General features: G+C 36.9%; 1 protein-coding gene and 1 long non-coding RNA gene across 2 annotated transcripts; both read right to left on the bottom strand.

The window, feature by feature from the left end:
* Positions 1 to 10,751: 10,751 nt before the first annotated feature.
* LOC149142510 (uncharacterized) lies at positions 10,752 to 13,335 on the bottom strand. The gene is made up of 2 exons (XM_089448401.1): positions 11,819 to 13,335; positions 10,752 to 11,708 (listed from the first exon to the last, which is right to left on the bottom strand). Exons 1-2 carry the CDS (start codon positions 12,328 to 12,330, stop codon positions 11,309 to 11,311), a joined length of 912 nt encoding a protein of 303 aa, XP_089304527.1. The 5' UTR covers positions 12,331 to 13,335; the 3' UTR covers positions 10,752 to 11,308.
* A 2,535-nt stretch (positions 13,336 to 15,870) lies between these two features.
* LOC149142509 (uncharacterized) lies at positions 15,871 to 16,303 on the bottom strand. The gene is made up of 2 exons (XR_016264867.1): positions 16,146 to 16,303; positions 15,871 to 15,957 (listed from the first exon to the last, which is right to left on the bottom strand). It is a non-coding gene; the product is annotated as an uncharacterized LOC149142509 (long non-coding RNA).
* Positions 16,304 to 27,146: the final 10,843 nt, after the last annotated feature.

Genomic DNA, 27,146 nt, shown 5'->3' with positions numbered 1-27,146 from the left:
GCATACAACAGAATCTCTACGATAAAGAACGAGAATGGGGAGCTCTAGAACACTCATAAGAATATTGAAGCTGTGCTTGTTAAGCATTTCCGAAACATCACTCAGGAAAACAATCCAGACAGGGAACAATCCATCAGGGAAATTATAAGGCATATCCCTAAGTTGGTGTCTAGAGAGGACAATTTTAACCTCAATAGACCTGTTACTGAAGAGGAAGTAAGCGAGGTTCTCAAAGACATGCAGAATTGCAAAGCACCAAGCCCAAATGGTTTCAATGTGGATTTTTTTAAAGCTTGTTGGCATATTGTCAAACAGGATATTCTGAATGTGGTGGAGGATTCCAGGTGTAGCAAAACCATCCTGAAAGCCCTCAACACCTCCTTCATCTCCCTAATACCCAAACAAGATTCAACTCAAACTGTAGATAAGTATAGACCCATAGCTTTATGTAATGTAGTATACAAGATAGTATCCAAGGTTGTTGCTAACAAACTAAGACCTCTCCTTCCTTATTTAGTGTCAGAGGAACAAGCAGGTTATGTGTAGGGCAGACAAATTTTAAATAACATTATTCAAGCCCATGAGGTGGTTCACACGCTTACTAGTAAAAAGCAGGCGGGGATGATCATGCAATTGGATATTGCCAAAGCATATGACAAGGTGAATTGGATTTACATCAAGAAGGTTCTCACTGCTTTTGGTTTCGATCACAACTGGGTCAGATGGGTCATGGCTCTAGTGACTTCTTCTAGCTTTTCAATTTTGGTGAATGGCTCTCCCTCAGAGATTTTCATTCCTTCTAGAGGCCTCAGGCAGGGAGGCCCGCTCTCTCCCTTTCTTTTTATTCTCATTATGGAAGGACTTGGCAGATCCATTAAGCATGCCAAGGAAATAGGAAAAATCAAAGGTCTTCAATTATCTGAGAATGGTCAAGCTCTGACTCACCAACAATTTGTAGATGACACCATGCTGCAAGGAATCCCCACAGTCAAAGAAGCTTCAGCCTACAATCAAATCCTGAAGGAATTTTCCATGGCTACAGGTATGGAAGTCAATCTCTCTAAGTCAAAAATCTTCTTCTTAAACACTAACATTGCTATTCAGAGAAATATTTCAAGAATTCTTGGCTTCCAAAGGGATTCCCTCCCCACAAAGTATTTGGGAATCCCTCTCACAGCTAGACCTATGCACAAGAGTATCTGGGAACCAGTGCTTAATAAGTTGCAAGACAAAGTCAAAAATTGGACCTTCAAAGTCTTGAACCTGGCAAGTAGGTTGGTTCTGACAAAGGCGGTTTTGCAATCTATCCCAGTTTTTATGTTATCAACCCTCCCAGCTCCCAAAGGAGTTTTAGAGCAATTCAGGAATATACAAAGAGATTTCCTCTGGGGTAAGGAAGAAACAAAGAATAAGTGGGCCCTGGTCTCTTGGGACAAAATCTGTAAACCCAAGATTCATGGGGTCTAGGCTTGGATGATCAGGAGATTCTTAGTAAAGTGCTAGGAGCCAAGCTTTGGTGGTGATGGGTTCAGGAGCCAATAGCCCAGTGGGCAAGGATCTGGAAAGAGAAATATGCCAGCTCTTGGCACACTAATGATCTCATAAGAATGTCTAGAAATTTAAAAGGATCTCACATCTGGAACAGAGCCTGGGAAAATAGAAGCCTAGTTCAAAAAAACAGTTTTTGGGAAATCAAAGCAGGAGATCTTGCACTCTTTTGGGAGGACAAATGGCAACAAGAACCAACGCTATTAACAGAGGATTTTTTAAGCCTCAAGCAGGAAACAGATTCCCAAGGGTTAAACAAAGTTAAGGATTTCTGGGATCCTGCTCAGAACTCCAGAAAGTGGAGAAGCTGGAGAAAAATTGACTGCAGAGATGATAGCCCCATTAAAATTAAAGCAGAGGCTCTTGGGAGCTTGCTTAAACAAAGAATGATTTTAGTAACAGAGGGGCAGGATCAATTGAGATGGGGCAATAACAATAAAGGCACCTTTAATCTTAAGGAAGCTAAAGGTATTCTCCTTGAGCTTGATTCCAGTGTTCCAGAAAATACCTAGCAACACCTCTGGAAGCACCAAGGTTGGATGAAGTTCAAGCTTTTCATGTGGTTGGTTCATCAGAAGAAAATTTTAACTTGGGACAAAATTAGAAAAAGAGGGTTATGGGGCCTTCTAGATTCCAGCTCTGTGAAGAGCAGGAGGAGACCATGGAGCACATTCTTAACAGCTGCTCTTACACCACTTGGTTGTGGGATTCTTTCTCTACCATTTTCCAACAGACAGATAGGGACAGAAGTAGTATCACAAATACCCTAAACAAGTGGAGAGGAAACTATTCGGAGAATGAGTTCCTTAATTTGGCCTGGGCCTTCACGCCAAGCTTCATTATCTGGAATGTTTGGAAAGAAAGAAATAAAATAATTTTTAAGAATGAAAAGGTTATTCCTCATAGACTATTTGATCTGATCCTAAAACAGCTCAGGGAGACAGTTAGTATCACAGTACGCAATCTCCCTAAAAATCCCCCCTCTGAGACTGAGCTGAGAATTCTCAGACAACTGGGAATGAAAGGGATTATTCCCCAAGGACTGATCAGGAAGGACATAACTATGGATATAGAGAAGGATTTATGGCAACCACCACCAAAAGGCTATCTGAAATACAACATTGATGGGGCTTCAAAAGGCAACCCGGGAAAAGCTAGTTTTGGAGGAGTTGTAAGAGATGAAAATGGCAGTGTTATATTTATCTTCCACTGCTATTTGGGAAGAGCCACAAATAATATGGTAGAATTAATGGCTATGGAACAATGTCTAGAGTTTTTGATCCAAAACCATGGCTCAAATGTCATTGTAGAAGCGGACTCAGAGATTACCATTAACTCTGTGAAAAGAATCAACTGCGGTACTCAGCCGGAGAAAGTCTCTACTCACTGGAAACTAATCCAGGTCTACCAAAGAATCCACGTTCACCTCCAGGATCTTCAAACGGTTAGTTTCAACCATGTTCGACGATCTGCCAATAAACTAGCAGACCTTCTAGCCAACCAAGGGGTGAACAATGCTGATGGCGGAATGGCGAAAAAGTGGCAGGAGATACCTCAAAACCGTTTAAAGGTTCTCTGCGAACAAGCTACAAAAGACAGAGAAGTGTTTATATATCGGGCCAGGTTGACAAGCATGAATTGATTTTTCCCGCAAGAACTTATATAACCTATCAGTATGTACTTGGTAGAAAGGCAAGCTAAAGTATGTCTCATTTTATCCCGGAGTCAGTTGAACAAGGTTCTCAGTTCATCGGCAGACAAGTTGCTGGGTCTTTTCCCAAACAAGCATAGTATCTAATTCCGGTTCCATAGCAGCAATAAACAGAATTCATGGTTAGTTTTTCCGATAGCTGAAATTTTCCCCCTTTCTACTTTCGGGCTTGAAAACCATGGGATGGTCGGTTTTCCAGAGATTGTGCGATCCATGAGCAGTTTATGGTTTTGCAGTTTTGGGAGCAATCCCATAGAGATTGTAACACATGGAAGGTTGGTTGACTTTGAAACCGCCTTCGATCACACACTATCTCTCAGTCGTGTTAGGTCATGTGATATGATTTCTAGCCGTTGGATCCAGCAGCCAGGATCAACGGTTTGGATCAAACGTGTTGTTTTTGTGGGGCCATGTGGGCTCTATACATTCATCCGGTTTGGTGCGTTTTTTCCCTCTTTCATGGGGTGTGGATTTTGCATGGTCAAGGGTGTCTATGGTCATATGTTGGCTCTGGGAAGTGGGTTTTATCCAGAACTTCCCTAGTGGGTGGGGGCTCTTGTAGCCTTTCCATGTTTATTTCTCAAAAGTTTGGTGATCACTGTAGTAGCTTGGGGGGTCTTGGTCATTGGCAGGGATTCCTTTTTCTCGAATTCTTGTAAAGGATCAGGTTTTATGTACAATATGTAATTTTTCTTTTGAATTAATGAATTAGAAGGATCAGCACTTGCTTCAGCAAAAAAAAAAAAAGAAACAGACTGCAGAGTTGAATTCCTAGAAAAAATTCATGAAATATGATGGTAAACTTGACCCCTTTTTTACTCTGTCAAATTTGGGCTCCCTGGGAATCTCAAAGATTCTCTTCTGTTGGCTTATTGCAATTTGGTTTCCCAGATGAAGAAACTGATTGCACCACCACATTCCTTGCGAAAAACCAAGAAAACAGAGTAAAGTTGGCCTGGTTCTGAAAATTTCATTTTCAGGCCTCCAAGGAATATTTCAAATTCCATGCAGATCTCTGCATCAAATTTCCAACTTCATGGTTCCACCCTCAACATTTTGCTTCTAAAAAATTTGTTGCTCATATCAGAAAACCGATTAGGCTATCAAACTTTTGGCAAAATTCTGGTTAATTTGAGTATAAACTTGGCATGATTCTGCCACTGTCAAAAATCAACTCCAAGGGAATCTTAAATATTCCTCCAATATTCACTAAATCATGGTTTTGTTGCCTCATTCTATGTGTCGGTTCAAGGTTCCGCACTCAGCGCTCTCTTCCATTGGATGGGTGAATAAATAAAATCGGGTTTTTATTCATGTTGGGCAGTAGTAAAAACAAGTCCCACAGATGGTCGCGTCAGCTATTCCAAACCTAGAATGTCATAGGGTTGGCAGAGGTCTTGATGTCAACCCTCCCTAGTGCTATATATTTTAACTCCAGTTCATTTTAGTTTTTTAAGTGGTGTATTTGTATGGAGGGTCACCCATCGGTGGGTTGGGTGGGTTCGAATCCCGCCATCCCTATTCAAATATGGTGTGGCCATCGTTGTAACAACCATGGGCCATATATATATATATATATATATATATAATATGTTGTGAAAAATTCATCGGTCGTTTTCTAAGGGTTATTGGAAAAATTAATTGTTCGATAAAATGGTCAGTTCTAGCACTGTGAAGGGTCAAAATGGTTCTCCATTAGTGGTCGCAAAATTTGGATGTTTTTCTTATATTCACTAGTATAAAATGAGAAATTATTGACTAGGTGACTAAAAATGTTAGTCACCACAACTTTTCTAGGTGAAATACTACAAAAAATGAGCAATCTTAAGTGACCGAACTAAAAACAATTAACATAAATCACTAATTTAGTCACAGGTTAAAATATGTGACTAGCTAATAAATAATACAACTAAAAATGACTAACATGAATGATTAATTTATTCTAAGAGCAAAAATACAACTACCTAACAATTACTACAATAATATGATTCAGTTATGTTAGTCATCTTAATTGTGTCAAGCAATCTAAACTTACAAGTGATAGGGGATTGAAATGTTGTTAAAGATTAGTTGAAAGGTTATCTTTCCTTAAACATTTCTTCATCCTCACATGGTGTATAGGTGAACCAACTTCTCACTATGTATATCTAATAATTTGTAATTTTAAAAATATATTTTTTAATAAAAAAATTATTTTTGTATTTTTTAAAAATCTATTCATTGAATCTAATTGGATCTAGTTCTAATTTGAAATTAATTTAAAGGGAAAAAATAATTTTTAAGACTATAATATCAAATAAAAACTACTTTAATTTCATATTAACCAACCTATATCCATCTTAGCCCCAGATCTATCAAGCATTGAGAGGAGTCCAATGTCTCGAGATGCAAACCTTTTTTTCTAGTGCAAAATTTGAGGAAATGTTTTCACCTCGAGAGATTGGATCCCTCTCGGCACTTGATAGTTATAGGGTTAAGATGGATCTAGGTTGGCTATATAATACTATATAATATCTATATTTTTATTTGTGTCTCTTTGTTATTCCCTCTCTCTATCTCACCCCCCAAACATACACACACTCTCTCTCCCTCTCTTCCCCTTCTCTCCCTCTCTATCTATATCCTTCTCTCTATTCCCTCTCGCTCTCCTCTCTCCCTCACTCTCTCTCCATGACTCCCTTGTCACCCCCTCCTCTCTCCACCTTTCTCCCTCTATGTTTTTCTTGTTCCCTCCCTCTCCTACCCCCTCCAATTCCATATCTCTCTCCTGATATCTATCTTTCTTCCTCTCTATCCCTTATCTCCCACCTCCCCCTATCTCTCCCCCCCAAATCACTCTCCCTCTCTCTCTCTCTCTCTTTTGTCTAACTCTATCACTATCTCCCCCCTCCCTGTCCTTCTCCATCTCTATGTCTCCATCTTTGTCCCATCCCCTTCTCTCCCTATCTCAATCCTCTCTTCTTTCTCTTCCCTCCTCTCCAGTCTCCCTCACACTCTCTCCATCTCTCCCTTCTCACTCCTCTCTCTCTCCACCTCTATCTATCTATGTCTTTGTTCTTTCCTCCCTCTCTCTCCCACTCCAACTCCATCTCTCTCTCTCTCTCTCCTCTCTATTCCTTCTGCTCACTCCCTCTCTCCCACCTCACTCTCTCTCCCCCTCATCACTCTCTCTTTCTCTCTCTCTATCCTCCAACTTTTTCACCATCTCGCTCCCTCTCTTCACACCCCCACCAACTCTCTCTTAAATTTGATCACATTGTATTGTGTTTAAGAAATTATCTAAATTAGAAAAACTTAATTGGTTGTAAAATATTAAACCTATATTTTGGATCAATCATGTCAAAGAAAATAAAATAATGAAAAACTTTAAAAAATCATGTACTATATTTAATCTATTATAATTAGTCAATTTTCTTGCTCTCATCCCTTGTGTCCTTAGCTATGATGGATCGATGTTGGTTCTTTAGTTCTATATATATATATACAAAGAACCGACATAGATTCATTTAGCTTAATTTTCTTAAAACCTTATTTTAATTTCTATGGAAATATTTTTAGTAGTTGTGAGGATAGAGGGTTTAGATATATCTCAAATTGCAACATTTTCCCTTTTAGATTCAATTAAAAAAATGTTGTAAAATTAAATTAAAATAAAATATTTTTACTATGAAATAAGTTATGGTTTTTTGGCATGTAATATTGATAAGCCATGGTATTGGTCCATGGTATTGTAACAAAGCGGATTTACAAGTTAATATCCATGGTAAAGTGAGGGTGAATATCCATGGTTAACAATCTTGTCATATTGTTATAAAATATTTGATTGTGAAATAATTTATGTCTTTTGGGCATGTGGTATTGTTATAAATTATTTTTATTGTGAAATAGTTTATGTTTTTTGGGCATGCGGTATTGATAATCCATGGTATTGTATCAAAGGCTATTTTTTACAAGTTAATATTATCTATCGTAATGTGGGGTGAATATCCACGGTTAAGAATCTTGTCGTATTGTTGTAAAATATTTTAGTTGTGAAATAAGTTATGGTTTTTGGACTTGTAGTATTGATAAGCCATGGTATTGGCCCATGGTATTGGTTGTAAAATATTAAACCTATATTTTGGATCAATCATGTCAATAAAATAAAATAAAAGAATGAAAAACTTTTAAAAATCATGCACTATATTTCATCTATTATAATTAGTCAATTTGCTTGCTCTCATCCCTTGGATCCTTAGGTAAGATGGATCTATGTCGATTCTTTATAGATATATATATACTAGCAATTGTCCCAAAAGGCACAAAGAGAGGCCAATAGGATTATTAAATTAGAATTGTTGAATTTCTTTAGAAGAGATGTTGGTTCAAGCCTACAAGGAGCAAAGAGATTTGATGTTTGGAGTTCTATGCTTTTTGGACACCATATTCCTTTAAATACAACTTAATTTTTTAGAAAAGTTCAAGCCCAATGCAGTTCTACCATGCAAACAGTTCTGCCATGCAGACATACACTTAAATCGCTACTGGGCTTATGATATTGACAAATTCAAAGTAAACAGGTATACAAGAGAATGTACCAAGCTAAACCACAAGTTACACATCTTCAAACCTGAAAAAGTACATAACAATGGTTTGGCAAATCAATAATGATATCTTAATTGCTTTTCCTTCCCCATACATACAATTGCTCCAAAGGGGAGTGCAAAAGCAATCTCCTATAAAAATGGACCTCTATATCTAAAAACAAGATCTTAGCCATGAGGAAAAAGAATAGAAAGGTCTGAGGACCATAAAGCCACAGCCATGAGGATATCATAGCCTACTGGTGTTGTCTGATGAATGAACCGTGAAGGGGGAAAGCTCTGGTCCGTGACAACTGCTTTCTTTCACACAACTACCGAAGGGAGAAGAGAAGCAAACAGGACATCTAGAATAAGGCTGGAAAGAAGAACTCAGATCAGCTCTGTGTATTAAGACAGCAGCAAAATCTTACTACCAAAACCTGCTAACAGAGCCTTTTGATATCTCAAATCCCGATAGCAGACTAAACATGGGTCTTCGTCCAGGAAGAACTGAGATCAGTTGTGTACTCAAAGGAAATAGGGCCTGTTGGTTTCCCTATTGATTTCTACCAAAAACTGTGGCACATTATTAGTAGGGACCTTTTAGCAGCTGCTGAGGAATCTAGGGTGTGTGGAAAGATACTGAAGGATATCAATTCACCTTTTTCTACACACTCAAAAGTAGAAAGTAGAAATGGGGAAAGATTTTATTTAGGTTCATCCAAAAATAAAATAACAAAGGGGATTCAAGCAAGAACCCTCCATACAAAACAGTACCCAGAAGAACAAATGTGTCAGGAAAACAGTGAAGGTTTTGAATTCAGTTTCAAATTTTAGAATAGAGAAAACAAAATAACTTATGAGTTCACTTGACCTTCACTGCCAATTTTGGTTAAGAAGTAATTCAGCGCCCAAAGATCATCCAATTGTACACAGTCTCTCGTATAATTTTCTACAACCTCTAAATTTCTCCTAATTGGATAGTGGTACCGGTGTCTAAGAAGAGTGACACCCTTGCATTTCTCATGAAAATGATCAAGCTATCTTAACATAGAGAAAAACTACAAAACAACCATCATGTGACTTGCTTAACAGACATGAAACTTACATCAGAGATTGATGGGTTTTCACATATTACTTTCACTGAAATAGAGAAGAGATGGTGGAAAGACTTGATATTATGTATTACTCTGTTTTTCAATAAGTATGGTCAGCGTTTTTTTCCTTAGTTAATTTCCATGTGGATAACAATACTAAACTTCACTGTGGCTATCCTATTATGTATCTTTTTTTACTTCATTTCATGTTATCTTAGATTGAACTTTGGCATTTTCTAAGAGTTGCGTTTGCACTCCCACATTGTACTCATATTAATGGTATCCTTCAGTCTCATTGACCTATTTATGGTTATTTGTTAAACATTAATAAAATTATATTTGCACTCCCACATTGTATTCATACTAGTTGTATCCTTCAATCCCATTCACCTATTTATGGTTATTTGTTAGACTCATACTAGTTGTATCCTTCAGTCCCATTCACCTATTTATGGTTATTTGTTAGACATTAATAAAATTATATTATGTTACTTTATGGAGCATTTTCATCTGACTTACTGTGGATTCTTGTTACCACTCCCACATTGTACTAATACTAGTTGTATCCTTGTCCCATTGACCTATTTATGATAATTTGTCCCATTGATCTATTTATGATAATTTGTGGGACATTAATAAAATTATATCATCTTATCTTACGGAGCATTTTCTTCTGACTTACTGTGGATTCTTGTAGATCACTCCTCGAGTTCAAAGAATTTCCAACCACCAGCTAATTTAAATGGGATCATTTTTCATAGTTGTAGCTTTTTGCTTGATTAGCATGATCAGTGTCATGCCAGTTTCCTTGAAATTAGTTACAGCGTGAAGCTCAACATGAAAAAAAGGAGATACGTCCCACTAAATAAACTGATACAACAGAACAAACATAGTAAATAGTAATACAATGAGACCTCATGCATGCAGAATTACAAGAGGACTGGAAGGCTCACTTGTAACTGCCAAGCCAAGTAGATGCCATTTAATTTTCATGTGAGTCATATATATGATGAAAAGAATAAATTAAAAAGATAGTTTACCCATAAAGATATGCAGAAACCTAATTCCCAAATGGGTTAACCATCACATACATTATCCAGCTGCGAACTCCGGCATGGCATATCACCAACAGAAACCCATTGGGCAATGTACAACAATATTTTGTTGGCATCTAGTGTTATAACCATGGAGTAATTTTATGATCAAATTTAGGTTTTTTTCCCACCTGAAAAATTAAAAATGGCGAATGAGAAACATACGGATTTGACATTCCATTCTTTCGTATTCAGATGAGTTGAATACCGGAGTCTCTCAAGCCATCAATGAGGGACTTAACCTTCCCGTGGTATTTCTGTTCCCTCTTCATGAAGACTGAGACTGCGGGGATGTCCTAGAAGAGGAGACGCTGCCCCAATATTTTTCCGATCTTGCCAGCTGCGGACACATCCCGAGTGGACTCCAGTGATGTGCAAAGTACCTGCTCCTGCGAGCAGACAGATGACACTACCGTGGCGGTGGGAGTGTGAAATACTTGGGCTGTGATGTACTTGTTGGAGAAATGGACCTTGAGCACGTATGGCTTCAAGTATTTTATGATGATTCTCGTGGTTGCAGCAGGAGGAGGAGCAAACACCATCTTCTCTTCTCTGCAACCTGCAACTGATGTCCTTCGATTTTTCACGGTGACCGTAGTTTCGCGGTTGCAACACTGATTTATCCTGTGTTGTATACATCTGAGAGTCGAGTTATGGGAGACTCTCTGTCTCTCTCTATATATATATATATATATATATCTATATGGTATACAAGTTACAGATTTTATATCTGGCCAGGTTTAATGACTAGTAAAGTGCTTTGAAGTTTAATGAAAGAAAAACATTTATACTTCACTGCTTTTTTTTTCAGTACGATACTTCACTGTTTTTTATTTATATGGATTGTAATTAATGTTAAATGTTGTATTTAAATCGCATTTTCATTGATTCAATTGTTCTTCCCTTGCATATTTTAATATAAGGACTTATCTAATTGCTCTATATTTTTCTTGTGACAAAATCTTGCAAATATAGCAGATTGTGACAAAATCTTGCAAATATAGCATAAAACAGCAAAAGAGTGTTTGAAACTGTATATTTTCTGAGATAGGAATCTGATATCCATAATCAGACGATGCCCATCACTAGATTATAGTCAGTCACGTCATACGATGCTCATCACTAGATTATAGTTAGTCACATCAACATTTGACAACAGACAAAACAAGAAATCACAGTTTCATTGATATAATTGTTTTTCCCTTGCATATTTCCAATATAAGGACTTGTCCAATTGCTCTATATTTTCCCTTGTGACAGTATCTTGCAAATTTTTAGAACAACCAACAGTTGATTTCAGATGAAACAGTGAAGTAACTTCTTAGCTGTTATGACTTGAAGTTCAGATGGCCTCCAAGTTCGCCAGGATAATAATCCCGAAGATTGTTGCTCTGTATTGAAATTGCTTTGCTGGTTTGTTCCTGGACCAGATGGGGCAGAAGTATGGTATTCAATCATTTCCAATCGCAATTCCAAGGCCTGCACCGCTTCTGCTGCATGAAGCCCATGTAGATCTAACTTCCAAATGTCCTTATGTTTTTCATTTCTAATTTGAAGAATTTCTGCAGCTGCCTTAGCATTTAGTTTATCTGCAGCCAAATGTTCCTCTTTTGATTTTAGAGAAATATTCCTAGCAGTGTTGTGATCGCCTCGCAAATAAGCTCTTTCAACTTCCCTTGAATGTCGATTTGCAGCCCTGCTTGAAAACAAGCGATGATAATATATGTTCATGCCTTCCCAATTATCAGTAATGATCACCTTAAAAAAATTCAATGGACTTCATGGAAATAGGCTGGCAAAATATACCTGAGCATCCGCAATGCTTCCTTTCGATGTTTCAAATATACATCATCTTCCTCCCATTCTGGCTCAGGGGTAGCAGTTGGCATGTGTCCTCTTGAAACTGTCACATGTAAATTTTCAAAACCCAAGGACTCAGGCAATAGAGGGCCACCTCCTTCAGAACTCTGATCAGGTAGAGAATTCTCAACAGCTTCAGATGCATCAGAGGGATTTGAATTCTTCGGCAACGTCATCACAGCCATAGACTCCAGGGAAGCAGAGGCTTGTTCAAGCTCATAATTAACAGCCACTAAAACATCCTCTATCAGGGTCTCATCAGCCCAACCATACAAGGCCTTCAGTTTCTCTACTGCAATCTTTTTCTCATTTGCATCATCTATCACGCCCTGCAGCATAGCAGTGCTAGCCAGGGTTGTATTAGGATAAGGATCAATCAATTTCTCTGGCCTAACAGCAACTTTTTCTATTAATTGAGAAAATCCTTTCCAGGGTTTGCCTCTAGAATTTGGAGACATAAAGGAAATATTTTCGTGCCGCACCACAGCCGAGACATCATTCTATCTTTCAGATAATTCTTGTCCATAACAGAACCCTGACTTGGCTTTCTCTGGAGATGATTAGAAGAGGACGAGGTTGGAGGAAAAGGTGGGAAAGGGACCACGTCAGCCTTAGGAACCCCACCCCGCTGTTGGGCATCAAAGGAAGCCCATCCTGGAACCTTAACCCTTTGTCGCGGTGGTCGGATGGACCTCTTGGGAGCACCACTGGTGCCCATCATGGAGCACTTACCTACCGAGAAAAGTATTGTTGGGTCTGTATAAGGAGATCACGGGATCGAAACCCTTTGGGTTTCCGTCCAAAGCAGGATTACAAAGGGGGGTCTACTGTTTACTCCTTCGGCTAAAGATAAAGGGAAACAGATCATTCATTAATGAGGATCTTATGCACAGAATTTCAATGCCGTACCTGGCTAAAGAACTCTCAAAGCCACCCATCTGTACTTCCAAAGCTCCCGAAACCACGCGCAGGATTTCAGAAAAACAGAGTCGCTGGATTGCTGTTGTCGATTTTGCTTTTGTCTGAAGGATTTGATGTACAAAGATGAAGAAGATGCGTTGAACTTGCATTGAGAATTGGACTGAGAATCCATTAACAAAGCGCGTGAGCTCTGAGAAATTTTGACCCCCCTCAAGAATTGCAGGCTGAGAACAGACCCAAATCGAATTGCTCTCGGCTCTTGCCGTGTTGCTATAGAAAAAGGAGCAGTTGGATTTCTGCGCGAATATATACACGGCGCTATACTAACCTACTAACCTCTAAACCCTATCGAATGTAGAGGGAGGAGTTTGTTCAGACAGGTGCGTGCACCTGGACTTGGGATTGTGCTGCACGCAAGTGCTGTCCTGGAACTCCGGCGTAAAATGGGTAACAACTGACTGTAAAATCGGCTGCAGAAACCACTCTTTAAATCAATGGTTGAAAGTGGGTCTAATCTGATCGAACGGAGCAGAGTAAATAGGACGACGAAAGTCTCTTTCAAAACCATTGCATGCAGGGTCAATCGAAGACCAAGCGGCGATCACCACCAGTGAGGTTCCCAACCTCGCTCGGATGGAAGAATCATTCGTGTTCGACCCTCTACTTCTTCGTTCCTAAGCTTCCAGCTCCCCGCCCCCTTTGCAGTCGAGTGTTTATTCAAAGAAAGACCCTTAACCTTAGCTAACGCCAGGGAGATAAGGCGGGAGATAGGAAGGCCTACCGGCCGAATAAAGAACCATCATAGATCCATTTTAGCTTAATTTTATTAAAACCTTAATTTAATTTCTATGGGAATATTTATGTCGTAAAGCGTTCCCCTCTCAAAAGAACTCCCCTAGTTGCCTTCATGTAATAATCTGTGCCATTCGATCTTTTATTAGACGATTGGGTTATGATTATCTGCTTAATTTTATTAAAATCTTAATTTAATATCTATTAGAATATTTACGTCGTAAGGTGTTCCCCTCTGAAAAGAACTCCCCTCGTTGCCTTCGTGTCATAATCTGTGCCATTCGATCTTTTGTTAGACAATTGGGTTATGATTATCCGTTTATTTGAATTGAATGACAGTTGCTACTCAGTCCCAGGTCATCCATTTCCCAGCTACTTTCCCAACTGCACAAGTCATCCATTTCCCAACTACTTTCCCAACTGCACAAACCGCACAAACAACTCTGGCAGATGCATAATCAGACACTGAAATGTATATGCCGTTAATTTAATTGAAGTATACGGTAATGTGCAGGTCCTCTCTGGCAGCTGATCGATTGATCTTATCCTCAGATTCCACTGGATCTTCATCCGTGGCTTGTGTAAATGAAAGCTTCTCAGTTCAAAGCCTAGTAAGTCCATATTTAAAAACAAAATTCCCATTTTCTTCACAGAAAACCATGAATTTTGAGAATGAAATGGGGGCGATCCGGTTTTTATTTTTTCAGGTAAGCCATTCGATCATGGAGAGCTATTCTTCGGGTGCCAGGTGATACATAACATTGAGGGTGTATCTGACACATAAATTTGATGATTTTGCGAAACTATTTTTGTTCAATAATGCCACTACAACAGTGAAAGTCCAGAGTCTGAATGTATGTGGTAGATGGAGACTGTGTTACTATCTATTCTTCCCTGTAATGGAAAAAAATGACATGTTGTAGGAAATTATCTCTTCTACTCGGTAAGATAGTCAAATGATCACACTATGTGAAGACTGGTCTAAAATGAAAATAAGGAACCCCAAGTATTGAATAAGTTCCTGTAAATTTATAAATTGTAGAAGAGAAAATTGTAATTGTATAAGTTCCTGTAAATTGATAAATTGTAGAATAGAGTTCTTTAAAACTATAATTTTTTGTTGCAACCCAGAACCATATGAAACATTGTAATTTTTTGTTGCAATCCAGAACCATAGGAAACATTGTAAATATCGAAGCCAAGGACAAGAGTAAACTACAATATAAATCGGTTGAGAACAATTATGTTATAGAGAACCATTAACATTACACTAAGACAAAAAAACTTTGAGTGTTGTAAGAAAGAATAAGAACAATAGTAACTGAAACCATTGTACAGTAAAATGCTATTAGCATGTCAAACCACTAACCACTAAGAGGATAATGTAAATAAGCTACTTGATAAACAACAATAGGTAAGGCGAACCTTAGGTCACCTCCATACCCAAATCTGTAAAAAATTATTGCAAAATAGGTTACGAGATTCAATAAAATTATTCTGGGTAATTATGCAGACAACCGTAGAGGTTGTAGCCTTTCTTGGCACTGAAAATACCACAAAAATTGCAATAGTCAACCCTATATAAGTGGTAACTTATAAATGGAGAATAATTCATTCCGCTAAGAGGATGGAATCATATCAACACAAGAAGAATAAAGATTCAATCGACATCCTAATGAATGACGAGTTCTGCCCTGGTTTTTCAACCTCGGCGGAAGTTAAAATCTCACTAAGGTTAACTAGAGAACTTTCATGAAAAGAAAGAAGTTATGTTAATAGAACAAAGGTGAAACCATAAATAAGAGGTAGTAAACCATAACCCATTAAGAAATGTTTTTGAAAGAAACAGTTATGGACAAACATAAATCATGATACAGTGAGATTGCTAAAGCAAACCCTAAATTAATTTCAGGTTCAATATAGAGAAAGTCTGCAAGAAGATTTTTATCAAATTACTTAACAACCCAACAAGGGTAGATAAAATAGAAGAGTTTTCCATGAGATTAGAAACATAGAAAGCTAAATAAAGCCCTCAACCTAGTCAGGGGGAGGTCGTGAGCCTAACCCTCAGAAGTGTTACAACCATTAAAAAAAGGAATGGAGCCGCTAAACATATTTAAGCATTACATCGATTAAACAAGCAGTAACCACTGAGGGTTTCATAACAATTCGCTGAGAGCCATAGCCTATCAAGAACTGAAAGAACAAAACATCGGAGAAGCACAAGAAACTGCAGTGTGTTTGTATGCCAACCCAAGAAACTGCAGTGTGTTTGTATGCCAACCTGAAAGTGGGAACTAGTACTTTTGGTACGATTCTGGGAACTGATGATCTCGGCGACTATTCTAGAGCTAGTTGATCGATCTGTATAACTGGAGAACCATATGGTCAGTGTTAACACAGTATGTCGAACTAAAAATAGAAAATAATTGAACAAGCATGGAAGATTTATCTGAGTTGCTGGAATTAATTTAGGTGGTTCCATTAGAGAAAGCCTGAATATTGAAAGATATCCTGCAAACTGTGCCAGTAATAAACCCTCTGAAACCCTCTGTAATACCTAGGCAAAAAACAAAGCGTGAATGGTATCATAAACAGATGTTGTAGTAAGTATGTGCTTGTTCCACTGAAGAAAGGCAACAAGGGATGAATTGCAGAGCTTAGTTCCCTGGTGGGAAGGGATGAGAATGAGCTCGGTAGGCGGTTGTCTTGGTAGGTGGTTACCTTAACGCGTCCGCCTTTGATCTCCACCACCCAATGTACATCACTAGAAACAAGCGTCGGATCACTACCAGATGGCGGTGGTAAGTGGTGTGCCTCGAAAGTTCAAGGTCCACCCAACCTGTGTTAATGGAACACATGACATAACCCAGAACTATATGCCAACCGTCTTGTTATTAAACCAAGAAAAATAACACCATACGTGGTATAATATTTTTTGTATTGTATAAAATTATTAATGGTTGTACATTAATTGAAATTTGTGTGGAATAATTAATGGTTAGTACGACCTTTAATAATCTAAATCAGATTATTTGATTAACGATGTATAGACATGGTAACCCCTACGATCAAGCGAGGCCGTCAGATCAAGGGGCTTGGATCTACGGTGGTATTGGAACCATATGGCGTTCGGAGGTGGCTAGTGCGTGGGCAGCTAGCAGGATTAAGTGCTAGCCTTGTCATTTAATAAAAACATAAATATCTACAGCCACCGAGGACCAATGCAACTATAGGCAAGTACAGAGTTTAAGGACCAAAATAAAGTCTTTGTCTAATGATAAACCAACATATACATTTAATAAACAATATTGAAATGTGTTAATATATATTTAATAAACAATATTGAATTGTGTTAATTATGGTGCCCATTTGAAATTTGGAAAAAAATATTAGCTACCAGAATATCGTTAGCTACAAGTAATAGTAGGTTTTTATGGAGTTAATTTTTTTATTTTGTTTCTGGGTGTGCTTGCCATGATCCTTAAAGTCAACTTGCGGCCGATTCGAATCTCCCCATGCATGTACAAACAACCTGCAAAGGGATAGAAGTCCGCCAAAACTGAAGACAGGCTCCCTTTTAGCGTCTCCACTTTTGTAGAAAACTCCTCCAGATACCCAACGTTGTTATTTGTAATCTAACTAATGTCGAGATTGGAGAGAAACATCTCTCATAGTAGTGAGGATGAGCGGTGAAACCATAGAAACAATCGGACAACTTTACCTTAATTTGGTCTTGTGCCAAGTCACAGGTTCATGAACCCAACCCAACCTAACCATAGAAAAAGAACATACCAATGCTGCAAACTCTGAATCTCTCCCTAATTAGGTTGAAAAACTGTAGATTCGTTATGTATTTAAGTCAATTTTCTATTCAATATTTTTTATAAGTTTTTCATTGTCATATATTTATCGAATTATATTAATCGATGAATTTGATTATGCAACTTGATTTTTAAAATTTAAAAAGCTAACACGCAAAATTTTTTTATTCAAAAAGGTTTTTCCTTAATAATTACTCTATTAAACTTCAATAGCTTCGCGTAACCAGTATATCATGCTAATTTATAAACTTCGTTTGTTGTGTATTTATCACTATTCTTCTACCAACATGTTAATATCCAGATTTCGTAAAGAAAAAAAAAATTAATTATCCATGTAAAGCATTTATATATAATATGAATATTGAATCCACTATAACATTTTTTGAGCGTAAAGTTTCAATAAATTTTGTAAAATTCTATTAGTAACGTATTTAATTGAATTTATTAGATCACTCTAGCTTAAACATACTATAAATATGTATTTAATTAGATGGATTGCACGGTTTAGATTTTTAATTTAATTATAAAAAATAATAGAGTTTTAAGATTTGAATTTAATTTTTTTAATTTTTTTTTATGATTGTGAGGTGGGTAATAGTGATTCAATTTTTATTAAATAGTTTACAAAATTTATAGTAATGTATAGAAGGATTATGGTGGATTTTTTTTGCTAAGATAAAATTTGGTAAGATGTTGAGAAATTATTTGTTATTATTTTAAGATTTTATCTCTGGTTTTCTTAGTGAGTAGTGAAGGGACAATGTACTTGTTTAGAATATATATATATATAAGCTTGAGATTTATTTTAAATTTTGTTTTTAATTAAATTGGTTAATTAAAAGAAATTGTAGTCATGGTTAATTGAACATGTGATATTGATTGGCCATGGTAATGTAAAAAATCATATTTACATATTAATAATCTCCATGGTAAGTTAAGAATCTTGTTCTATATTTTTCAAAAAAAAAAAAAAAATATATATATATATATATATATGTTTACTTACATATATATATTTTTTTAATTAATAATAATATAATAAATTAAAATAAAGGTTACAATTTAGTTAGTGTTTTTTTAGAAAGTTGAAATGCATACTGAAACAAGTGTTGTTTAGAAATTATGTTATAGAAAAAATTGCATGAAAAAGTATAATTTGCATTGGTCAATGTTAACTAAATTAATAGTGATTAATAGCCAAATAAAATCCTATAGTCTTAGTTTGTAGGAACGCATTTTTTTAAAGATTATTTTACATATACCCATATTAGACCTCAAGTTTAAAGTATTTGAAATAATTACTATAATGACTTGTTGAGTCACCAAAATTATAAACATTTAGTAAAGGTTAGTTTCAAGTACTCATCATTCTCAAGATTCTCACCACAGAAATTAATAGTGATTAATAGCCAAATAAAATCCTATAGTCTTAGCTTGTAGGAATGCATTTTTTTAAAGAATATTTTACATATACCCATATTAGACCTCAAGTTTAAAGTATTTGAAATAATAACTATAATGACTTGTTAAGTCACCAAAATTATAAACATTTAGTAAAGGTTAGTTTCAAGTACTCATCATTCTCAAGATTCTCACCACAGAAATCTTCAAACGATCATTATGATTTCTTTTTCACTCAAATTCTGCTATAGTTAGATCACATAACATATCACATCTCTTTTCATCTATGCTCTGCTTTTATATGCATTACCAACTTAAGGCGTTTCCTTTGCAACATATGGTGCAAATGCTAGTTTTAGTAGTCGTGAGGATAGAGGGTTTAGATATATCTCAAATTGTAACATTTTCCCAAATTAAAAAAATGTTGTAAAATTAAATTAAAATAAAATATTTTTACTATGAAATAAGTTATGGTTGTTTGACATGTGGCATTGATAAGCCATGGAATTGGCCCATGGTATTGTAACAAAGAAGATTTACAAGTTAATATCCATGGTAAAGTGAGGGTGAATATCCATGGTTAACAATCTTGTCATATTGTTATAAAATATTTTATTGTGAAATAATTTATGTTTTTTGAGCATGTGGTATTGATAATCGATGGTATTGACCCATGGTATTATAACAAAGGCTATTTTTTACAAGTTAATAATATCTGACATAATGTCCGGGTGAATATCCACGGTCAAGAATCTTGTCATATTGTTGTAAAATATTTTGGTTGTGAAATAAGTTATGTTTTTGGACTTGTAGTATTGATAAGTCATGGTATTGGCCCATGGTATTGTAACAAATCTTATTCACAAGTTAATAAGAAAATCAAAATATAACAAATTAAATTTATTATTTTTATTAATTTAACTTTTTATTATTAATTGAGGTCATATTTAAATGTTTACACTCATCCCAATATCATTTTTCTTCTTTTTAATTTAGTGTACCAAAAATAACAAATTTTTATTAAAAATAAATTATTTAACCCAATTGCAATTTATATATTTTATTTTATATTATAAATATTTCTTTTATTTTTTCTATTATAAATAAAATATTCAGAGATTACAACATCACATTGTAGCACTATATTTTTCTCTTCCTTGTCTATATCTACATGGAAATTCCAGAAAAAGGAAGATCATCAACATGATATATGGATTTCATGGGATTCGAACCCCAGATGGAGTTTGCATGGTGTAGGAGAGCAGCAAGGTCACTGGGCATGGATATTTTGGTAATTTGTACATGGGTATCAATTTGAACTATGTTCTTCCTTTTCACTTAAGAGGATTTTTGTTTGTATGGGTAAATAATTTCGAAGTTTATATGATCAAAGCATAAATTTTATCTAGAGTTCAGGGTTTAATGATTATGATAAGGGCGAGGTCATTGGGCATGGATATTTTGGTAATTTGTACATGGGTATGAATTTGGTCTCTGCCTTTTTACTAAAGAGGATTTTTGTTCTTATGGGTAAATAATTTTGAGGGTTTATATGACCAAATCATAAATTTTATCTAGAGTTGAGAGTTTAATGATTATGATAATGCAGATCTTGATTGTGGCCAACAATTCATCAAAAGACAATGCACAAGTAAGCATTTTGCATGTCTTTATTGTACAAAGGGTTTAATTATTATGATAGACAATGCACAAGTAAGCATTTTGCATGTCCTTATTGTACAAAGGGTTTAATGATTATGATAATGCAAATCTTGATTGAGGCCAACAATTCATCAAAAGACAATGGATAAGTAAGCATGTTGCTTGTCTTTATTGTACAGTTCACTCCTCCCTAACTTTTCTAGGGTTATAATGCATAAAATTTTATTTTTACTTTTCACCTTTTTTTTAGTGGTTGATTGTTTGTGTAATGGACTCTACCATGCCCAAATTAAAAGGGATCAAGTGATGCAAGAAATTTTTCTGATAGGATGCAAATGCTAGACCTTCCTCAAACTTTGTTACATGAAATTAAAATTTCTTGTCATCATGAACATAAAATATTTTATGTTTCATCCTTAGATTCTGATCTCAATGCCTACATTTTTAAACCATGTTACTATATTTTAAGTAGAATATGCTTAGATTCATTAAACCTTACAACTCTCCAAAGTTTAGGTTAATTTCAGCTAAAAGAAGGAACCGGAACGACTTTTTCAATTTAGATTCAATTCTTATAGATAATGATTAAAAATGGAAGAACTCAATGGTCTGATAACTTTTACCCACCCATCAATTTCGAAGACCTTTGGTATTATTTTGAACCTAAAAAGAGAGAATAGAAGAAGAAGAGTCTGGATGAGGTGGACCCTGACCTGCTTGATACTTTTCAATAGTTAGGCATGCCCTTGACTAGAAGAAGAGATTGACCAATGTTGTTGTAGATGTTGTTTTCAACAGTGTTTTCATTGCTACTATGCATAGGTAGACACTATAGGTAGTTGAGGTTATCTTTTGTTCATTATAAGAGGTAATTCAGGAGTATCTTTATCTAGTTAGGAAGTAGCTTGGCAAGGTTGTTGCTCCTGCTGATAACTATTATGTTGCATTGCATTTTTATTTTTTTAGTGATAGCTCCTTCTACGAAATCTCCAAGCACACTTTGTCACCCATGGAAATGTCCACTTATTTTAGGATGAATGAGATGGAGACCAGCCATTTTGAGAGTACTCTTATTTTGTAGATGAGAGGAGTTCTGTGAGGTGAGAGAAGTTCTGTGACATATATTGAAGGATGAACTATACCATTTTATGACACCAATCATCTCCATGCCACAGTAGTGGATCTTTATTCCACCAAGGGAGCAATGATAAAGTATTCCACTTTAAAGAATTGGTATGTCGGGGACAAGGAATGCAGATGTGGTATTTATAATTTTATTACGAAAATAGGTTTTTGCGATGGAGACAAATGAAGTTTTAACCAATCATGTATCTTTCTTTAATTCACCGCCTAATGGAACCTGATTGGTATCTGGTACATGTTGTGATGTCTATTGTTGTTTCTTATCTTCCAATATTACTTCAACCACGGATTCCTCATCTGATGTATCCGTACCTGTAACATTTTCTGCTTCAGCCTCCTTGGACTCTACCTGTTTTTTTTGTACCTAGTTTGATGTTTGTGTTTGGTTGTCGACCATCAAGGGCTCATCATTTGATATGTCAGTCCCTGGAACATCTTCTGCTTCAGCCTCCTTGGACTCTACCTGTTTATTGACGGAAATTTCTTGTAATGTAATTTACTTCTTTGTATACCAGAGCTTCAGGAATTTCTTCTACACATTAATATTGACAGTACCCACATATTCCATCAAGGGTATCCCAAAACAACATCCATATTAGCCATATCTGAAGCATAAAAATCAGAATGAAATACATACTTGTCCATAGAAATCTTCAAATATTTATAAACTTGGACCTCCTCGTTATTAACCTGTGTGTGGCTCCATTTGTTTTGCTGGAACTTGCAATTTTTTTGCCAAATTGACATTTATAAGATTTTGCTTGCAACTAGGATTTATAGACACAATGATCTTCTCCTTCTAAATATATCCATGAACCTGTAATAAGGAGATACCAGTAGAAAATCACCCCTTACATGTCTCATTCCCCTATTTTCCAACATGAGACCATTTGTCCAAAAGGAGTTTTTCAAATTCTTCATCCGAAAGTTTGGACCACTGCTTGGTGTCAAGTGAGTTCCACCATATGGTAGCCTTTTCTTTCATACTAAGCAATAGTAAAAATTTCCAATGTTCTGGCCATAATGACTTTTCTCCTTCTTTGAATTCTTCAATAGTAGGACCATTATCTTTTCCTATAAAAATAAAATCTTTGCTAGGTTTTTTGGTTTTCTTCTTTCCAGTATGAGACCATTTGTCCAACAATAGTTTTTCAATTTCATCAGCAGTACATAACTTCAGAAACTTACTGTCAAGTGAATTCCACCATATAGCAACCTCATCTTCCAAATAATACCCTATTTTTTCCTTCCAATACCCTATAAAGTCAACCTTCTCTCGTATAAATTTTTTGTTGGAAATAATACTGAGAGGGGGGGTGAATCAGTATTATCAGATCAGATAAAAAATTTTCAATTTCATACTCAGATTCATACACGCAGCTTCAGTTAAGGATATCAGCGTATATACGCAACTTCGTTAAGGGCAACTAGCGTACATGCAGTAATCTTATGATTCAGTTAGCTTATCTTCAGTAAATGCATCAGAACATTATTAACCATATTAACAGTTAACAGGTGCAGTATAACAGAACAGATCATCACACATAAGGCACACACATGAACACCATGATATAAGGTGGAAACCCAATGTGGGTGAAAACCACCTGCTGCAATTTGTTTCTATCTTCCTTTAATAAGAAACTTCTTTTACAATGTACTAGTGCAGTCCTTTACCAGCACACAGGCTACAACCTGCAGAGGGCTACAACCCTCATAGCTCTTGTACTAGCCGATCCATTTACTAGTACGTAGGTGCCAACCCTACAGAAGGCTACAACCTTCACTCGTTTTCCAGCTGCTCCTGGAAGGGAGCTATAACCCCCTGGCTCTTGTACTGGCTGATATGTTTACCAGTACGTAGGTGCCGGCCTACGATCTTCCTGGGACCACGTTTCATACATTTTCATACTGGATCCATAAGACAATCACCATTGTAGTACAACCTGCATCATCAATCACTGAAACACCCAATACTGAATCACTGAAACCTTGTCAACAACATCATAACAACAACCAGATCCAACTCCATCTTCAAATATCATACTTCACATTGTATACGCTACTTGGATGAACCTAACCTGCGTGTATACGCTCTTTTACCAAAACCAACCTGCGTACAGATCTGCAAATTCAAGCTTAAAACTCCGCAGCTATATCAGACATCAAAACATACCCAGATCATAATAATAATAAACATGCGTCAGTAGATCTAGTCTGTCCACAGTCAAACCATATGAAGATAATTATTCCAAGCCTTGAGATCTCATTCCATCATCCTCCACATGAGTGAAATCTTGGTTCAGATCACCAACCCATAACCAGCATTTGGATCTCACACTTCCTTAGATCTTCATCACTCACACACACTCACTACTACCTCTGGCCTAATGATCTTTCTCCTTATATAGCTTTAGGCCCTTCACAATACCACGGTCCAAAACCATAGTAACCCAATACCATCAACTCAATACTAGGGATCAACACGTCTGTCGAGACTCCATGGTCCAAAACCATAGGCACAAATTCCAAGGACTAACTACCACGGACCAAAAGTAAGCTTTCCGACATGTACGCTCTTTTCCGTTCATGAAACTGCGTGTATACCCTACTTGGTATATAGCGAACCTGCGTACATGCGACTTGGTATATAGTGAACCAGCATGTATACGTGACTTGGGCTTAATGAACCTGCGTGTATGAACTTTCTTGGCTTGTTGTACTAAGATCTGTCCTCTGATTAAGTTGCCATCACCTGTACCAACCTCTGAGTGAGTTGCCATCAAGGGCAACACTTGAATCATAATGCCAAGAATCTCCCCCTTTGGACTTGATGGCAACCACCACACCAAGTCACTCTCCCCCTTTGACATCAAGGGCAAAGGGGCGGACCAAGATATTCTCCTCTTTGGTATACCTTTTGCTGTACATACTCCCCCTGAGTACCTGCTAAAATCTCCAAATGTGCTCTCCCTTTGTATATGCCAAAGTGTACCGATCTGTCCATGCTCCCCCTGAGTACATGCTGAAGTTTCTGATTTGGCTCCCCTTTGTATATGCCAAGTTGTATCAATCCATCCATGCTCCCTCTGAGCAGATGCAGGTTCTAAGACCAGCCATTCATTCATGACTATCATTCATCATATATGATCTGTACCATAAGCATCAGCCTGCAACAACTTATAACCATAATGCCAACAATGCATTATTTGAAGTATATGCTCCCCCTGAGCCTGTGCCATCTGTTTTCAGTTAGATCTGATCATGCATACATCAGTAATAAGCATCATCATCATTAAGTTAGGATTAAAGCATTTCTAACATCTTACAAGTATCAAGACATTTCCAGACATCCTCAGCAGACTGTAATTGTTAACCAATAGAGTAAATACTGGACTGAATCATATCAGACCCCCTTTCTGAGTCTGTTCCCACTGCTTTTCCACAAACTGACATATACGCGACTTTGCAGTGTAGAACTCGCGTATATACGCGACTTTCCTTCATTAAACTTGCGTATGAGAATTAGAACACTGAAGTTCTATACCTTCAGCTCCCCCTGAGTCTGTTATGTCTGTGCTGTGCTGAGTACCCTGTGCTGTGCCACATCTTTCTGACTGAACTTCCTTCTTCTTCCATATCTTCAGGCATGTTGATGATTTCTTCTTATCATGAGCTTTGTTCCTGCAATCCTTTGCTCTATGTCCAAACTTGTTACATGCATAGCATCTTAAATGTTTCATATTCCTCCTATAGTAATCAACAGCTTTGTGGCCAAACATATTGCAAGAAAAGCAATATCCATTAAAGTACCTTGAATGTGATGATCTTTCTGCATGATGGTCTTGAAACCTTCTTCTTCTACATATGGCTGCAACATGTCCAAGATTATGACATACATAACATTCAACATTATTCATGGGAGGAGTAAAAGATTTTCTTTGAGGAGTCTCTTTCCTTGATTGTTGATGGGGTTGTCCTTTCATCTCCTTGTAGAGCCTTTCAGATTTTGCATTAGAGATTCTTGTCTTACTTTGTGAACCAAATTCACCTTCAATAGACTCATGAAAACCAAGACCAGTTTTGATAGCAGGGGACCTTTGACTATTAAGAATATCATCCAAGATCTTAGTACTATCTTGAAATCGTAATAGTTTATCCTTTTCTTCTAATTTACTTTTCAAGATATTTACCTCAACTTGATGTTGTTCTTCTTTTTCCAGACATTGCTTCTTCAAGGTCTCTTCAGCTTTCCTTCCTTCATCCAACTGATGCCTTAGTTCAAGGATCTCGTTTTCTTGCTCTTTATTCAGCGCTAGCAGCATTTGTCGAATTCTGGATGCACATTCCAACTGATCTTTTAATATGATGATTTCTTCTTTGAGGGCATTCTCCCTTTTGCTAGGTAGATCTTGCTGATCTATGATTTGATCTGATGCTTCATTTGCTTGTCCATCTTCAATCTGAGGTGATTCAGGATCTGAATACTTGCTTCCACTCAACGGTAGGTTGTCATTGTTCCTTTGAGCTGTCTTCTTCTTCTGACGTGCTTTCTTCCCCATTGTTCTACGAATCTCCTTCAAGCGATCAAGCTTCTCTGAAGGACTTGCTCTGATACCAATTGTTGGAAATAATACTGAGAGGGGGGGTGAATCAGTATTATCAGATCAGATAAAACTTTTTCAATTTCATACTCAGATTCATACAGGCAGCTTCAGTTAAGGATATCAGTGTATATACGCGACTTCGTTAAGGGCAACTAGCGTACATGCAGTAATCTTATGATTCAGTTAGCTTATCTTCAGTAAATGCATCAGAACATTATTAACCATATTAACAGTAAACAGGTGCAGTATAACAGAACAGATCATCACACATAAGGCACACACATGAACACCATGATATAAGGTGGAAACCCAATGTGGGTGAAAACCACCTGCTGCAATTTGTTTCTATCTTCCTTTAATAAGAAAATTCTTTTAAAATGTACTGGTGCAGTCCTTTACCAGCACGCAGGCTACAACCTGCAGAGGGCTACAACCCTCATAGCTCTTGTACTAGCCGATCCATTTACTAGTACGTAGGTGCCAACCCTACAGAAGGCTACAACCTTCACTCGTTTTCCAGCTGCTCCTGGAAGGGAGCTACAACCCCCTGGCTCTTGTACTGGCTGATATGTTTACCAGTAAGTAGGTGCCGGCCTACGATCTTCCTGGGACCACGTTTCATACATTTTCATACTGGATCCATAAGACAATCACCATTGTAGTACAACCTGCATCATCAATCACTGAAACACCCAATACTGAATCACTGAAACCTTGTCAACAACATCATAACAACAACCAGATCCAACTCCATCTTCAAATATCATACTTCACATTGTATACGCTACTTGGATGAACCCAACCTGCGTGTATACGCTCTTTTACCAAAACCAACCTGCGTATAGATCTGCAAATTCAAGCTTAAAACTCCGCAGCTATATCAGACATCAAAACATACCCAGATCATAATAATAATAAACATGCATC

The sequence above is a fragment of the Pinus tabuliformis genome, chromosome X (assembly GCF_031772625.1).
Source record: "Pinus tabuliformis cultivar Carrire ecotype Pingquan chromosome X, CPIR1, whole genome shotgun sequence".
NCBI lineage: Eukaryota > Viridiplantae > Streptophyta > Pinopsida > Pinales > Pinaceae > Pinus > Pinus tabuliformis.
The sequence above is the reverse complement of the archived record's forward strand: the minus strand, read 5'-3'. Positions and strand labels throughout refer to the sequence as shown.

Excerpts from the sequence above, each read along its gene's own strand:
- LOC149142510 (XM_089448401.1), bottom strand. The coding sequence starts at position 12,330 with ATGTCTCCAAATTCTAGAGGCAAACCCTGGAAAGGATTTTCTCAATTA. Across the intron at positions 11,709-11,818 it reads GAAGCATTGCGGATGCTCAG|GGCTGCAAATCGACATTCAA; the intron begins GTATATTTTGCC and ends GTTTTCAAGCAG.